The 12,916-nt window shown below is 44.4% G+C and overlaps 1 protein-coding gene across 1 annotated transcript in view; it reads left to right on the top strand.

Moving 5' to 3' along the window:
* Positions 1–12,916, top strand: part of Abcd1 (ATP binding cassette subfamily D) — a 99,305-nt gene that overhangs the window by 31,318 nt on the left and 55,071 nt on the right. Inside the window, exon 3 of the mRNA XM_080278753.1 lies at positions 2,313–2,487. Coding sequence (XP_080134879.1) covers positions 2,313–2,487 — 175 coding nt within the window. The remainder of the gene's footprint in view (positions 1–2,312; positions 2,488–12,916) is intronic.

Here is a 12,916-nt window from a genome sequence, read left to right as displayed (position 1 = left end):
TCGGTCTCTCCTCATCACAGCACCAATACACTCCTCTCCCATCCATCCTCTGAACTCTTCCATTGTAAACCTAGCCCCCCCCCCCAGGCCTCACATGTAGGGACGCACTGCACATCCACCTAATCATCGTCATTTCTGTAGGTTTGAGTCTATGAAAATCCTCTTCCTTTACTGCCCAGGTCTCACTACCACACAGCATTACACTCCTAAAACATCCAACATACAAAGATCCCTGAGCATAGAGGGAGAGCCCTCAGTGTCAGGAGAGGCAACAGCTACCTGAACTTCCTCCAGCCACTCCATGCTCTAGCCACAGAACTTGCTCCAGTCCCACCTTCAGCACACAACATATCTCTTAAGTAACAAAACTTTTCCACACACTCAAGGGACTTACCAGCAAGATCAGTCCCTTCATGACGGACAACCTCCACATGCTCTCCCCGACACACTGCACACATGAAATCAGCATCATCTCACAGTCCACCTCTAATACCTCTATATCTCCTATGCACCCGCTTATCACAAACACTGCACAAGATGGAATTACTTTTCATGCCCTTGTGGCAAACTGCACATGGCCACCCCTCCTCGTCTTTGACAGTACTACCACCAGCCCTAGATACCATCATCTTTGTTTTATCTTCATTTACACACAAGCCTTTGTGCCCCATACCATCTCTCCACTTGCCAGTTCCTCATATTTAGGATAAAAGTGACCAAGTGTATACAGTGCTCGACAAAAGTATTGCGTGCCTATGTCAAGGCACGCAATACTTTTGGCAAAAAAAGAATCACCCTTTATTGGGAGAAAAAATTTAGCCAGAAGTTTTGGGCACTAACATGACGTCACGGCAGCCTGAGGCCTTACTGCTTGCTGGTTGGCTGGCACCTCAGTTGCCTGCGGGCTGCGTGAGAGAGGGGAACCCGGCCGCTCCTCCCTCTCTTGTTTCGCCATTTTTCACCCAGTGAACCGCAGCGTTTTGACTTTCGCTACTTTAATATGGCCCCTACCCATGAATTGTCTAGTGAAATAATATCACAGATCATTGCTCTAATGGAGGCAGGCCACCCCACGAAGGAAGTTAGTGATTTGGTTGGTGTGGCTCGGTCGACAGTGCGGAGGTGGTGTGCCCGTTACAGAGTGGAAAATAGTGGTGACGTTCCTACAAAGAAACCACGGTCTGGTAGGCCCAGGAAACCTTCCCCGAGGTCTGTTATTGTGCTAAAACATGCAGTGGAGTCTAATCCTCGTGTGACTGCAAGGAGAATTAAGGAGAGCGACCCGGAAGTATTTGGTGAGGTTTCAGTGCGCACTGTTTCTCGAAGAGTCTATGAACTTTGTTACACAAGCCATAGGCCTTTGAGAAAGCCTATTCTTACACATAACCAGTGATTTCGTAGGCCTGCCTTTGCTAACAAGTAGCTTACCTGGGGGGAGGGGCAATGGTTGTCAGTGTTGTGGTCTGATGAGGCAACGTTTACTGTTACCTGTAATCGAGAAGCGCGCGTGTACCAGTGCAGAGGTAGTGATCCGCTTGACCCCCGTTACGTGGAGAGCACAGTTAAACACCCTGATTCACTAATGGTATGGGGTTGTTTCTCTGATAAGGGGTTGGGGAAGCTTGTTGTGCTTCCCAGGAACTGCAGAGTGAACCAGGACATTTACCTGGAGCTGCTTTGTGATCATTTACCTGAGTCCTTTGAGCTCACAAGTGCACGAGTGTTTCAGCAGGACGGTGCACCTGCTCATAAAGCCAAATCTGTCACCAATTGGCTTCGTGACTGCGAGGTCTCCTTCATGAAAAACTGGCCAGGCATCTGCCCGATAGAAAACCTCTGGTACCACGTAAAGAAGAATCTCCAAGGGAAGGACATGAGCTTTCTGCCTAAGCTGGAAGCAGCCATTCGTGAGTCCTGGGCAAGTATATCACCCCAGCACCTGAGGAACCTCGCCCTTTCACTTCCACGACGTCTCAGGTCCGTGAAGAGGCGCAAAGGAAACCCCACCAAGCATTAAAGGTAATTATAGTGCATTATTCACATGTTTTTTCCATAGTTGAAAGGTTTGTTTTGTTGGGGGGGCGCCGGGCGCGCAATACTTTTGTCAAGCACTGTATATTTGTTTTTCAGACAGGCAGGCAAGAATGGGAAGGACCTGGCAGTTGAGAGAAAGGGCCAAAGAGAAAGTGTTAATGAGACTGCAATATTCAAATTAACCTTGAGGTGATGATAATAAGAAGGCTTGTGCATACAAAAAGTTGCTGTATCATTGAGACTTACATTAATGTCATATGTCTCTGTCTTTGATATAGGTGGAGTTGGACATTTTGGAACAGGCATACAAGTCACTGGTGCAGCAGTTGGGTGTGATCTTCAACCAGCGACTCTGGTACATAATGTTAGAGCAGTTTCTTATGAAGTACGTGTGGTCTGGGGCTGGCATGATTATGACATCCATCCCACTCCTCACCTCGACCAGAAATGAAAGTGAGTCACTCAAACATTACCTTTTGCAATTTGTTTCTTTAGCATAGACAGTTTTTAGAATTATTGAACTCCTTCTGTAGCATGAAGTCTTTTGTGTTCTGTATACCATCATACAGTTTTATTCAGCTTTTGGGAAACCTATTGTAGTGAAAAAATTAGTAGGAATCTCCATTTCTCCAGTCACTTCAACAGATCTCCACAACGCTGAATAAAATCATCTGGTAGTAGCAGGAATAAAATGAAGAAAGATGTCATGTTAAAAGGATTCACAGTGTATCAGAGAGATGAAAGAGTTCATTTTCGTTTTTGTTTTTGAAGGCTCCAACATGCTTGCATGCGTCAGCCTTGGTCACCTAATGGCGGACCTCCATACTGCTAGATCTCTGGCAGCTTCTCTAAGTAGCCCCTGAACCCTGAGGTCACAATCAGTGACCTCATCCTAGGTCTTTTTTGGTCTACTTCTCACAACCCTATTACCATCATTAACACATCTCACTTTCTTCACCCAGTTATCATCTCTCATGCTCTCCACATGCCCAGACCATCTCAATCTACCTCTCCTCATCACACCACCATTACACTCCAGTCCCATCCTACCTCTCAACTCTTCTATCGTAAACCTAGCCCCCCAGGCCTTGCACTCAAGGACGCACTGCACATCCACCCAGTCGTTGCCATTTCTGCACATTTGAGTGTGGGAATAACCTCTTCTGTTCCTGCCCAGGTCTCACTATCATACAATATTACACTCCTAACACATGCTGCATACAAAGATCCCTTAACATGGAGGGAGAGCCCTCTCAGTGTCAGGAAAAGCAACAGCACCCTGAACTTCTTACAACCACTCCTCACTTTAGCCACAGAGCTAGCTCCTGCCCCACCTCCAGCACATAACATGTTTACCAAATAAAAAAACTTTCACACATTCAAGAGACTTACCAGCAAGTTCAGTCCTTTCACGCCTGGCAATATCCTTATTCTCTCCCTGACACACCGCACACATGAAACCAGCATTAGCTCTCAGTCTGCCTCTAATACTACTACGTCTTTTATGCACCCACTTCTCACAAACACTACACAAGATGGAATTACTGTACTTCCCATGCCCATGTGACAAATTTCACATGGCCACTCTCTCTCTTCTTTGACTGTACTGCCCCCAGCCGTACTGTAGATACCATGACTTTTGTTTTATCTGCATTTACTGTTAAGCCCTTGTGCCTCATACAATCTTTCCACTTCCTAAATATTTTCTCCACCTCCCTTTCATTCTCAGCAACCAATACCAAAATCATCAGCATACATCTCCCATGGATGTCCATTTCTGAAGTCACTTGAAAGGGCTTCAAATACCATGATAACAACAAGGGGCCCATGACTGACCCCTGATGCACACCAGCATTCACGGAAAACTAGCCACACAAATCTCTATTCGCCCTTACCCGGGTATGAGCACCCACGTACATGGCCATAATGACCCTAACCAGCCATTACTCGTTCCCAAGCTTTCTCATTGACGACCTCACCACCTCTCTATGGACTCTGTCAGAGGCCTTCTCCAGATCAAAAGTACATTTCCCTTTTCTTTCATATATATATATACAGTACATATATATATATATATATATATATATATATATATACTGTATATATTTTTTTTTTAAGTGTCTGACTCAGGGCATAGGCTTCACAGCCTGCTCCCAAGGCCCAGTAGTCCTCCTTCGTACCATACACCTCTACATGTCACCACTTCGACACTAACACCCACCGTCCATATTGAATACATGCTAGGGCTCTCTCATACAAGACTGGTGTATTGTTACGACATGTCGGTGGGCCTTCTGGTAGATCAGTAAAGTCTGCTTTTATTAAATTCAAATCCTTAAACTGTTCCCTGCCTCAGCTGGGATTTGAACCTGGGTCCAGTAGGACTGCAGGCCACCTCTCTACTGACTGAGCTACTGCCTCCCCCTGAAGCCATCAAACAGTGAATCTGGCATCAGTGGTTCCTTTGCCTGGCATAAACCCAAACCGCATCTCATCAGTATTCACTCTCTCTCTAATCATGCCTTCTAGAATTCTCTCCATTACCCTCATTATCTGATGTAAAAGCTGTATGCCTCTGTAAAGAAATTAAAGAATTGTATTAAAGGGTGTGATGTAATTTAAATGCTTCACTAAAGTGTGTTATAAGTTGAAAAGACGGCAAGTTTAGTTGAGCAGTACATTTTATGTATAGTATTCTAATTGTGTTTGTGTAAGCTGGTAAGTACAGTACAGTACAGCAATAATACCATATATTTTTATGTTAAGCATAACTGAATAGGTTGGAACCATTAGTGTATTTTACTGATAAGCATCCTGTATGAGCTGTTATCAGTATATGTCCCAAAACCCTGAGTGTGTTCATATTAAGGTTACTGTCAGTCACTGATGATAAGATCTGAACTAAGTAAGCTGTAATAAGAGGGTCATCAAAGATAGTAATATATGTTAAAAATGGAAAGCTGTGAGTGTTGTACTCATATTAACAAACTTTATGTCAGTGGGGTTGACTTTTACTTTTTTTTAGGCCTGTATCTCATTGAAAACCATCAGCTGTACCCAGTATAGGGCTTCCTTAACCACTTCTCTGTGATGGTGATATTGTATACAATAGTTTATTCTTGCTATTTTAGTCAGTTTTATTTAGTTCAAGAGACCCTTCTAGTACTGAAGGGATAAAGGCTTTACCTAACCTCTTCTCTTCATACAGTCTAACCTAAACTGATGACAAGTGTCAAGCAAAAAGAAGAAGAATATATATAATATACTATAATATACTCTGAGTGAAGGCATTAAGAAGTATTACATCATTTTATTTTGATTTATGCGTGTACTTCTGAGGGATGTTAAAGTTATAGGGAGTGAGGAGTGTGTGCAGCAACACAAGTTTTTGATGTGACATGATGCTTAAGGAGCGGGTGATGAAAAAGAGGACCTGTGCACCTAGGAGGAAAATATGGAAGTTGAAAAACCTAGCTGTAAGGGATGCCTTCTATAGCAAGATAAGGAGAGTGGTGACTGAACAGTGAGATGTGGACAGTAGTGTTAACGCACAGTGCAGAGCCCTTAAGGCCAACCTGGTGAGTTACTGATTCAGTATGTGGATGAACATGAGGCCCACCAAGACATAAAGTGGCTTGGTGGTGGGATGAGGGTGTAGAAGTTGCAGTTAAGGAGAAAAGTAGGCTTTTCCGGGAATGGAAGAAGGGTTGTAACAAAGGAATACTTGGCTGCCAAGCGTAGGGCTAGCAAAAAGGTTTACAGGGTGAAGTCTGAGACACAGACTCTTACTTGATAACCTAAATCGTGTGAAAGTGAAGAATATGATTTTTAAGGTGGCATGTCAGATGAAGAGGGAGAACAGGGATATCACAGGTGAGCAGTGTGTGAAGAATGTGTGGGGATAATAAAGATGCTTGGAGAGAACATTACAGCTGGTTGTTGAATGAGGAGTTTGACTGGGATAGGGAAGGTTTGGAACCAGCGGATCCAGTGCTCGGCCCATGGCTTTCAATTTAGGCTGCTACTGGGAGTGAGGCAATAGGCAGGATGCAGGTGGGGAAGGAAGCAGGTGTGTCTGAGTTGACTGCTGAAATACTGAAAGCCTCAGGAGATACAGAAGTGATGTTAGTCACTGGCCTGATAAATACTATCATATATGAGTATGTTGTCCCAGATGATTGGCAGAAGAGTGTAATTGTAAATGTGTACAAGGTAGGTGAGGTGCACCCATCATCCACTCTTTGTAGGGATGCCTTATGGTCTCTACACTGAGTGACAAGCCAAATGGTTTCCTGTACCCATGAAACCATGTACTACACTGGGTGGTAACCATATAACCAGGGTTTTTGGTCGGGTTAAGTGTCCCCCCAGATTCCCCTATCGAAAATCACTTAATCCTGGCATATGTTTCAAAGAGCCTTGTAGGGCCCAATACCTGCAGCCCAGGGCCTCAACCATATGGGCAGATTCGCATGGCCATATGGAATGCGAGAGGTGTGAATGAGGAGAGCAAGAGGGTGGAAGTGGTGAATGTATTCAAGAGTGCAAGATATGCTGTGATGGCACTGTGTGAAACAAAGATGAAAGGGTGTGAAGTGGAGGAGCGAGAGGGTGTCATATGTGTAAGATCGGGCATGAATGGGCAAGGAATATGAAAGGAAGGAGTTGCTTTGTTGATGAATGAGATGAGGCAGAGCGGAATGAGAGATCTAGATGTGTTAGCGTGAGATATATGAATGTTAAGCTTGAGAAGGCGTGTGGCAGTTGTAATGTATGCACTGTGTGATGACAGGAGTGAGAGAGAAAAAGACAGGTTTTGGGATGAGCTGGATGAAACAGTGAGAGACGTGCCCAGGAGCTATAAAGTGATTGTAATGGGTGATATGAATGTAGAGGTAGGCACTGGTCTTAAGGATGACATAATGGGTTATAATGGAGTACCAGGAGAAAATGATAATGGACAGCGACTGACAGCTATGTGTCAGGAAAGGAGGTTATGCATTTGTAACTCGTATTTCAAACGCAAAGATGCATATAAATGTACATGGTATAGAGGGATTGGGGATCATGTTGCAGGGTGCCTGACTGATTGCATGCATGTAGAGAGGTCGATGCTGGGAATGGTTGCTATTACGAGGGCAGTGAGAGGACGATATGGAGGTCTGTCAGATCTAGATTGTTGTGTGCAAGGTCAAGCTGAAAGGAGTGAGGTGGACCAGGAGAGAGAGTAGCAGTCAGGGACAAGGACTGAAAGTTGAGAAGCTGAAGATCAAAGAAATGGCAGATGAATGCACTAGTGCAGTAGGGAAGGAGTTGGCAGCAGTGAATTGGAATGAAATGAATCAAGACAGCTTGTGGAATGCACATAGGGATTGCTTAGTTAGGAATGCTAAAGCAGTGTGTGGTGTGGCAAGAGTAACAACAGAGTAGAAAGGTACAACATGGTGGGATGAAGAGGTTAAGAGAGCAGTGGAGGAAAAGAGGAAGAAGTGGCTAGCGTGGTTACAGGACAGGGGTTCAGTTGAAATAAGAACTGAAAATGTGGAGAAAAAGAAGCATGTAAAGAGACTAGTGAAGAAGAAAAAGAAGGAGGTGAATGATGATCTAGGAAGAAATATGAATGCAAATTACTCAGAAAATAGGAAGTTATTCTGCAAAGAGTTGCAGAAATGTAGAAGTGACAGCGGAAAGAAATGTGAAAGTGTGAAGGATGTAAGTGGTAGATGAGGTAAGGACCTGACAGAAGGAATATTTTGAAAGCCTGATGAATGGGAATAGAGAGAGCAGAGCTGCTGTAAACATGATTGGTTTTGGGGGTGTGCAGAGAAGGAATGCAGTGCCAGGAAACGTGACTGTTGCACAGGTGAAAAATGCTGTGAAATGGCTGAAAAAATGGGAAAGCAGCTGGAGCTGATGTGTATGCAGAGATGATTAAATGTAGTGGGGAGAGTGGAATGGAGTGCATGTTGGAGACATGTACGAAGGCATGGGTGAGTGAAACTGTGCCAGCAGGATGGGAAGAAGCTGTGATTGTACCCCTTTGCAAAAGAAATACAGGTAAGCAAAGTGATTGCAAGGATTATTGTAGTGTAAGTTTATTGAGTGTGGCAGGGAAGGTATATGGAAGAATTATCATAGAGAAAGTATGAGAGATATCAGAAGTCCTAGTGAGTGATGAACAGGGTGGCTTTAGAAGTGGCAGAGGACGTGTGGATCAAAAATTCACAGTGAGACAGATAGTGGAGAAGGCTTGTGAGAAAGACTATAAGATGATTATGGCATTTGTGGATCTAGAAAAAGCATATGGCAAAGTAGACAGAGAAGGATTGTGGAAGCTTTTGCACATGTACAGTGTAGATGGTAAGCTGCTAGGTGCCTTCAAGTTTTTATGATGGTAGTTAGGCATGTGTAAGGATGAATGGGCATCTAAGTGAATGGTTCACGATCAGTGTGGGTGTGCGACAAGGTTGTGTGATGTCCCTATGGCTGTTCAATATATATACTGTATATGGATGTGATGAGAGAAGTAAAAACATGAGTAATGGAGAGAGGGATGGTGTTGGTAATGAATGGTGATGGACGGACTGTCTCAGACTTGTCGTATGTTGATGATGCGGTGCTACTTGCAAATACTGGACAAGAGCTTGGTACACTAGTGCAGAGTTTTGCTGATGCCAGTGAATGCCATGCTCTGAGAGTAAATGTAGAAAAGACTAAAGTGATGGTAATTGAGAGAGAAGGTGTCTCTCGGTGTGGTGTGACAGTGAATGGAGAGAGACTAGAACTAAATGAGAGAGTTCGAATACCTGGGTTCAGTGATAGAAAAGAGAGGAAGATGTGCAAAAGAAATGGAAAGTAGAGTGATACAAGGAAGGAAAGTAGCTGGTGCTATGGAGGACTTGATAAGAAGCAGGGGCTTGAGTGTTGCAGCTGTACGAGGCTTACATGAAGGAGTGTTAGTGCCAACTTTAAACCCTTTTGCACTCTTTTGATGCCACCTGAGTCCAACCACTTCCAAGGACTGAGTGACAGTCTCTCGCCAGCCCAGACCACACTCCTTACTCAGTGATTCATGCAGAATCAGAAACTGATTTCTATCATTTCATTCCCCTACCCTTATTATAACTGTATTGTTTTGAAACTGGTTTATGTTATAAAATAATGAATGATCTTCCTAATGAATGAAAAAAAAATCTTAAAAAAAGGAATTACCATATTGTATCATTCACTTATTTATTTGGTGCTCATTTACTCACAGTCATAAACATTTCGGCAATGATTATGGAATATTGTAGAGCATATAGCCACGATCCATTTCGTAAAGAATTGACACTTCTAGCTATACTAGAAAATTTTTTATGGCATACGGAATAACAATAGTCTTTCATCACGCCTGGCCGCTCTGAGTGAACTGTTCCCTATCATTTCATTCTTGCCCACCCAGACCTCACGTTCCCCACTTTCCTCACTCAGTGATTTGTGTGGCTTTGGAAAATGATTACAATCATTTCATTCCCCTGCCCTAATTTTTAACTGTATTGTTATGAAACTGATACATGTTACAAATGAATAAATGATCTTCCTAATGAATGAAAAAACATACAGTATATATATATATATATATATATATATATATATGTTAGGAGGAGGCCGTAGCACAGGCCGAACAGGGTAGTACTCCTGAGGGGAATGGGAATGCTGGTGATAGGGAGAGCTGGAGCTCCTGTTTCACTAGCTATCTAACCATCCCCCTTTGCTGACCTTTTCAGTGTGACAGTAACACGGAGAGTAGACCAGCATACTCTCCCAAACATTTCCTCTAACTATCTATGCACTACACCACATGCACTTTACATTTCACACAACGTATCCCACTACGTTACAGGGGTTGGCGCCAGCAAGGGCATGCGGCCAGAAAACTTTGCCCCCAGTACCTAGTGGCAGACTTCTGGGGGGAGGCGTGGCGGGGATTCCGCCGGCATAGATCGTGGGTCCAGGGCGAGATAGGGCTCGGGCCTATGCTAGAGGTTACAGGGCATTGCGGTTCCCAGGCTGCCGCTTCCACCCAATAGAGAGGGGCCCGAACCTGGGAGTAGCGCCCCAGGAGGCTGCGCTATCAGTGTGTGTATAATGGCGGGATAGTTGCAGTGCCAAGACGCGCTTGGAGGGTGTCCCTGCAGCTGTCCAGGCAGGGTGCCCCTAGGCCACTACCACAGCCACTGGTAAGCTGGTGGGCTAGGGGTCCCAGATCCATTGCCTGGACCTGGGACTGTGCCGTGAGTGGGACCTGTGCTGTGTCTGTCCCCCTTTATTGATACTGAAGATGACAAAACAAAATAAGTTTCAAAGCAAGCCTGAGGACAGTAAATCACCCATGGGGATGAGGGTGGGTTCACGGAATGTGGGAAGTTTGAGGGGAAGAGCGGGGGAAGTTGTTGAGGCATTCAGTAGGAGGTGGGTGGATGTGGCGTGTTTGCAGGAAGTCCGGTACAGGGGTGAATCAGCCAGAAAGATTGTTGGGAAGGACTGTTGCTATAAGTTGTTTTGGCAGGGGGGGACAGACGGATATGGAGGTGTTGGTGTGATGGTTGCGGAGAAGTGGGTGAAATATGTTATGAATGTTTTGAGAGTAAGCGATAGGATATTGGTAGTGAAAATTCTGTTGGGAAGAAAGTTGGCTGCGATTATATCGGCATATGCTCCACAGGCAGGATTGGATGAATCAGAGAAAGATAGATTTTGGGATGATTTAATATGTGTAGTGGGTGGTATGCGGGATGATGAGATAGTGATTTTGGGAGGGGACTTAAATGGTCATGTAGGTGAAGCAGCACAAGGTTATGAAGGAGTGCATGGGGGATGTGCGTATGGTTTAAGGAATGCAGAAGGGGAAAGGATACTCGAGTTTGGGGAGGCAACGGACATGATTGTGTGCAACACATATTTTAGGAAAAGAGACAGTAGGTTAATTACATATGAGTCTTGGGGAAATAGCAGTCAGATAGATTATTTTCTGGTTAGGAGGGCCGATAGGAGGTTAGTGAGGGATGTTAAAGTTATAGGAGGTGAGGAGTGTGTGCAGCAGCACAAACTATTGATTTGTGATATGGTGTTTAAAGAACAAGTGATGAAAAAGAGGACTTATGTATCTAGGAGGAAAATATTGAAGCTGAAAAACCAAGTAGTAAGGGATGCCTTCTATAGCGAGTTGAGGAGCGTGGTGGCTGAACAGGGAGCTGTAGACAGGGGCATTAATGAACAGTACAAAGCCCTCAAAAACAGTTTCTTGAGAGTTGCTGATGTAACATGCGGTTGGACAAGAGGACCACCAAGACATAAAATAACTTGGCGGTGGGATGAGGGTGTAGAAGGTGCAGTTAAGGAGAAAAGAAGGCTTTTCCGGGAATGGAAGAAGGGTGGTAGCAAAGAGGAATATTTGGCTGCCAAGCGTAGGGCTAGAAGAGAGGTATACAGGGCAAAGTCTGAGTCACAGAGACAATTACTTGATAACCTAAATCATGGGGAAAGGAAAAATATATTTCGGTTGGCAGGTCAGGTGAAGAGGGATAATCAGGATATTATAGGTAAGCAGTGTGTGAAGAATGATGAAGGAAGGGTAGTGGTGAACAGTGAGGATATTAAAGATGCATGGAGAGAGCATTATAACTGGTTGTTGAATGAGGAGTTTGACTGGGACATGGAAGGTTTGGAGCCAGCAGATCCAGTGTCTGGCCCTTGGCCTTTGATTGATACTGCTACTGTGAGTGAGGCAATAGGCAGGATGAGGGAGGGGAAGGCAGCAGGTGTGTGTGGGTTGACTGCCGAAATGTTGAAGGCCTCAGGCGATATAGGGGTGAGTTTAGTTACTGATCTGATATATAGGATTATTTATGAGTGTGTTGTCCCAGATGATTGGCTGAGGAGTGTAATTGTAAATGTGTATAAAGGGAAGGGTGATGCCCTGGAGAAAGGAAATTATAGAGGTATAGAGTTTTTAGATCAGATAATGAAGGTAATGGAGAGAGTTTTAGAAGGTATGATTAGAGAAAGAGTGAATATTGATGAGATGCAGTTTGGGTTTATGCCAGGTAGGGGGACCAATGATGCCATATTCATTGTTCGACAGCTTCAGGAAAAATATATTGGTAGGAGAAGGGATCTTTATTTTGTTTTTGTTGATTTGGAAAAGGCCTTTGACAGAGTCCCTAGAGAGGTGGTGAAGTGGGCAATGAGAAAGCTTGGCTTGGAGGAGTGGCTGGTTAGGGTGGTTATGGCCATGTATGTGGGTGCTCTCACCCAGGTGAGAGTGAATGGAGATTTGAGTGATGAGTTTTCTGTGAATGTTGGTGTGCATCAGGGGTCAGTCTTGAGTCCCATGTTGTTTATCATGGTACTTGAAGCCCTTTCACGTGACTTTAGAAACGGACTCCCGTGGGAGTTGTTGTATGCTGATGATTTGGTGTTGATTGCAGAGAACGAAAGGGAGGTGGAGGAAAGGTTTAGGAAGTGGGGCAAAAGGGTTTAAGGGTAAATGCAGATAAAACAAAAGTGATGATATCTAGGGTTGGTGGCGGTACTGTCAAAGACGAGGGAGAGTGGCCATGTGCAGTTTGCCACAAGGGGGTGGGAAGTAATTCCATCTTGTGCAGTGTGTGTGATAAATGGGTGCATAAGAGATGTAGTGGTATCAGAGGTAGACTGCGAGATAATGCTGATTTTATGTGTACGGTGTGCCAGGGTGAGCAGGTGGAGATTGTCAGACGTGAAAGGATTGAACTTGCTGGTGAATCTCTTGAGTGTGTGGAAGAGTTTTGTTATTTGGGAGACATGTTGTGTGCTGGAGGTGGGGCTGGGTGAGAAGTGGTTGGAAGAAGTTCAGGGA

This window comes from Coenobita brevimanus, chromosome 74 (assembly GCF_032717465.1).
Source record: "Coenobita brevimanus isolate Jiangsu-jjx chromosome 74, ASM3271746v2, whole genome shotgun sequence".
NCBI lineage: Eukaryota > Metazoa > Arthropoda > Malacostraca > Decapoda > Coenobitidae > Coenobita > Coenobita brevimanus.
This window is presented reverse-complemented; position numbering and strand designations above follow the sequence as displayed.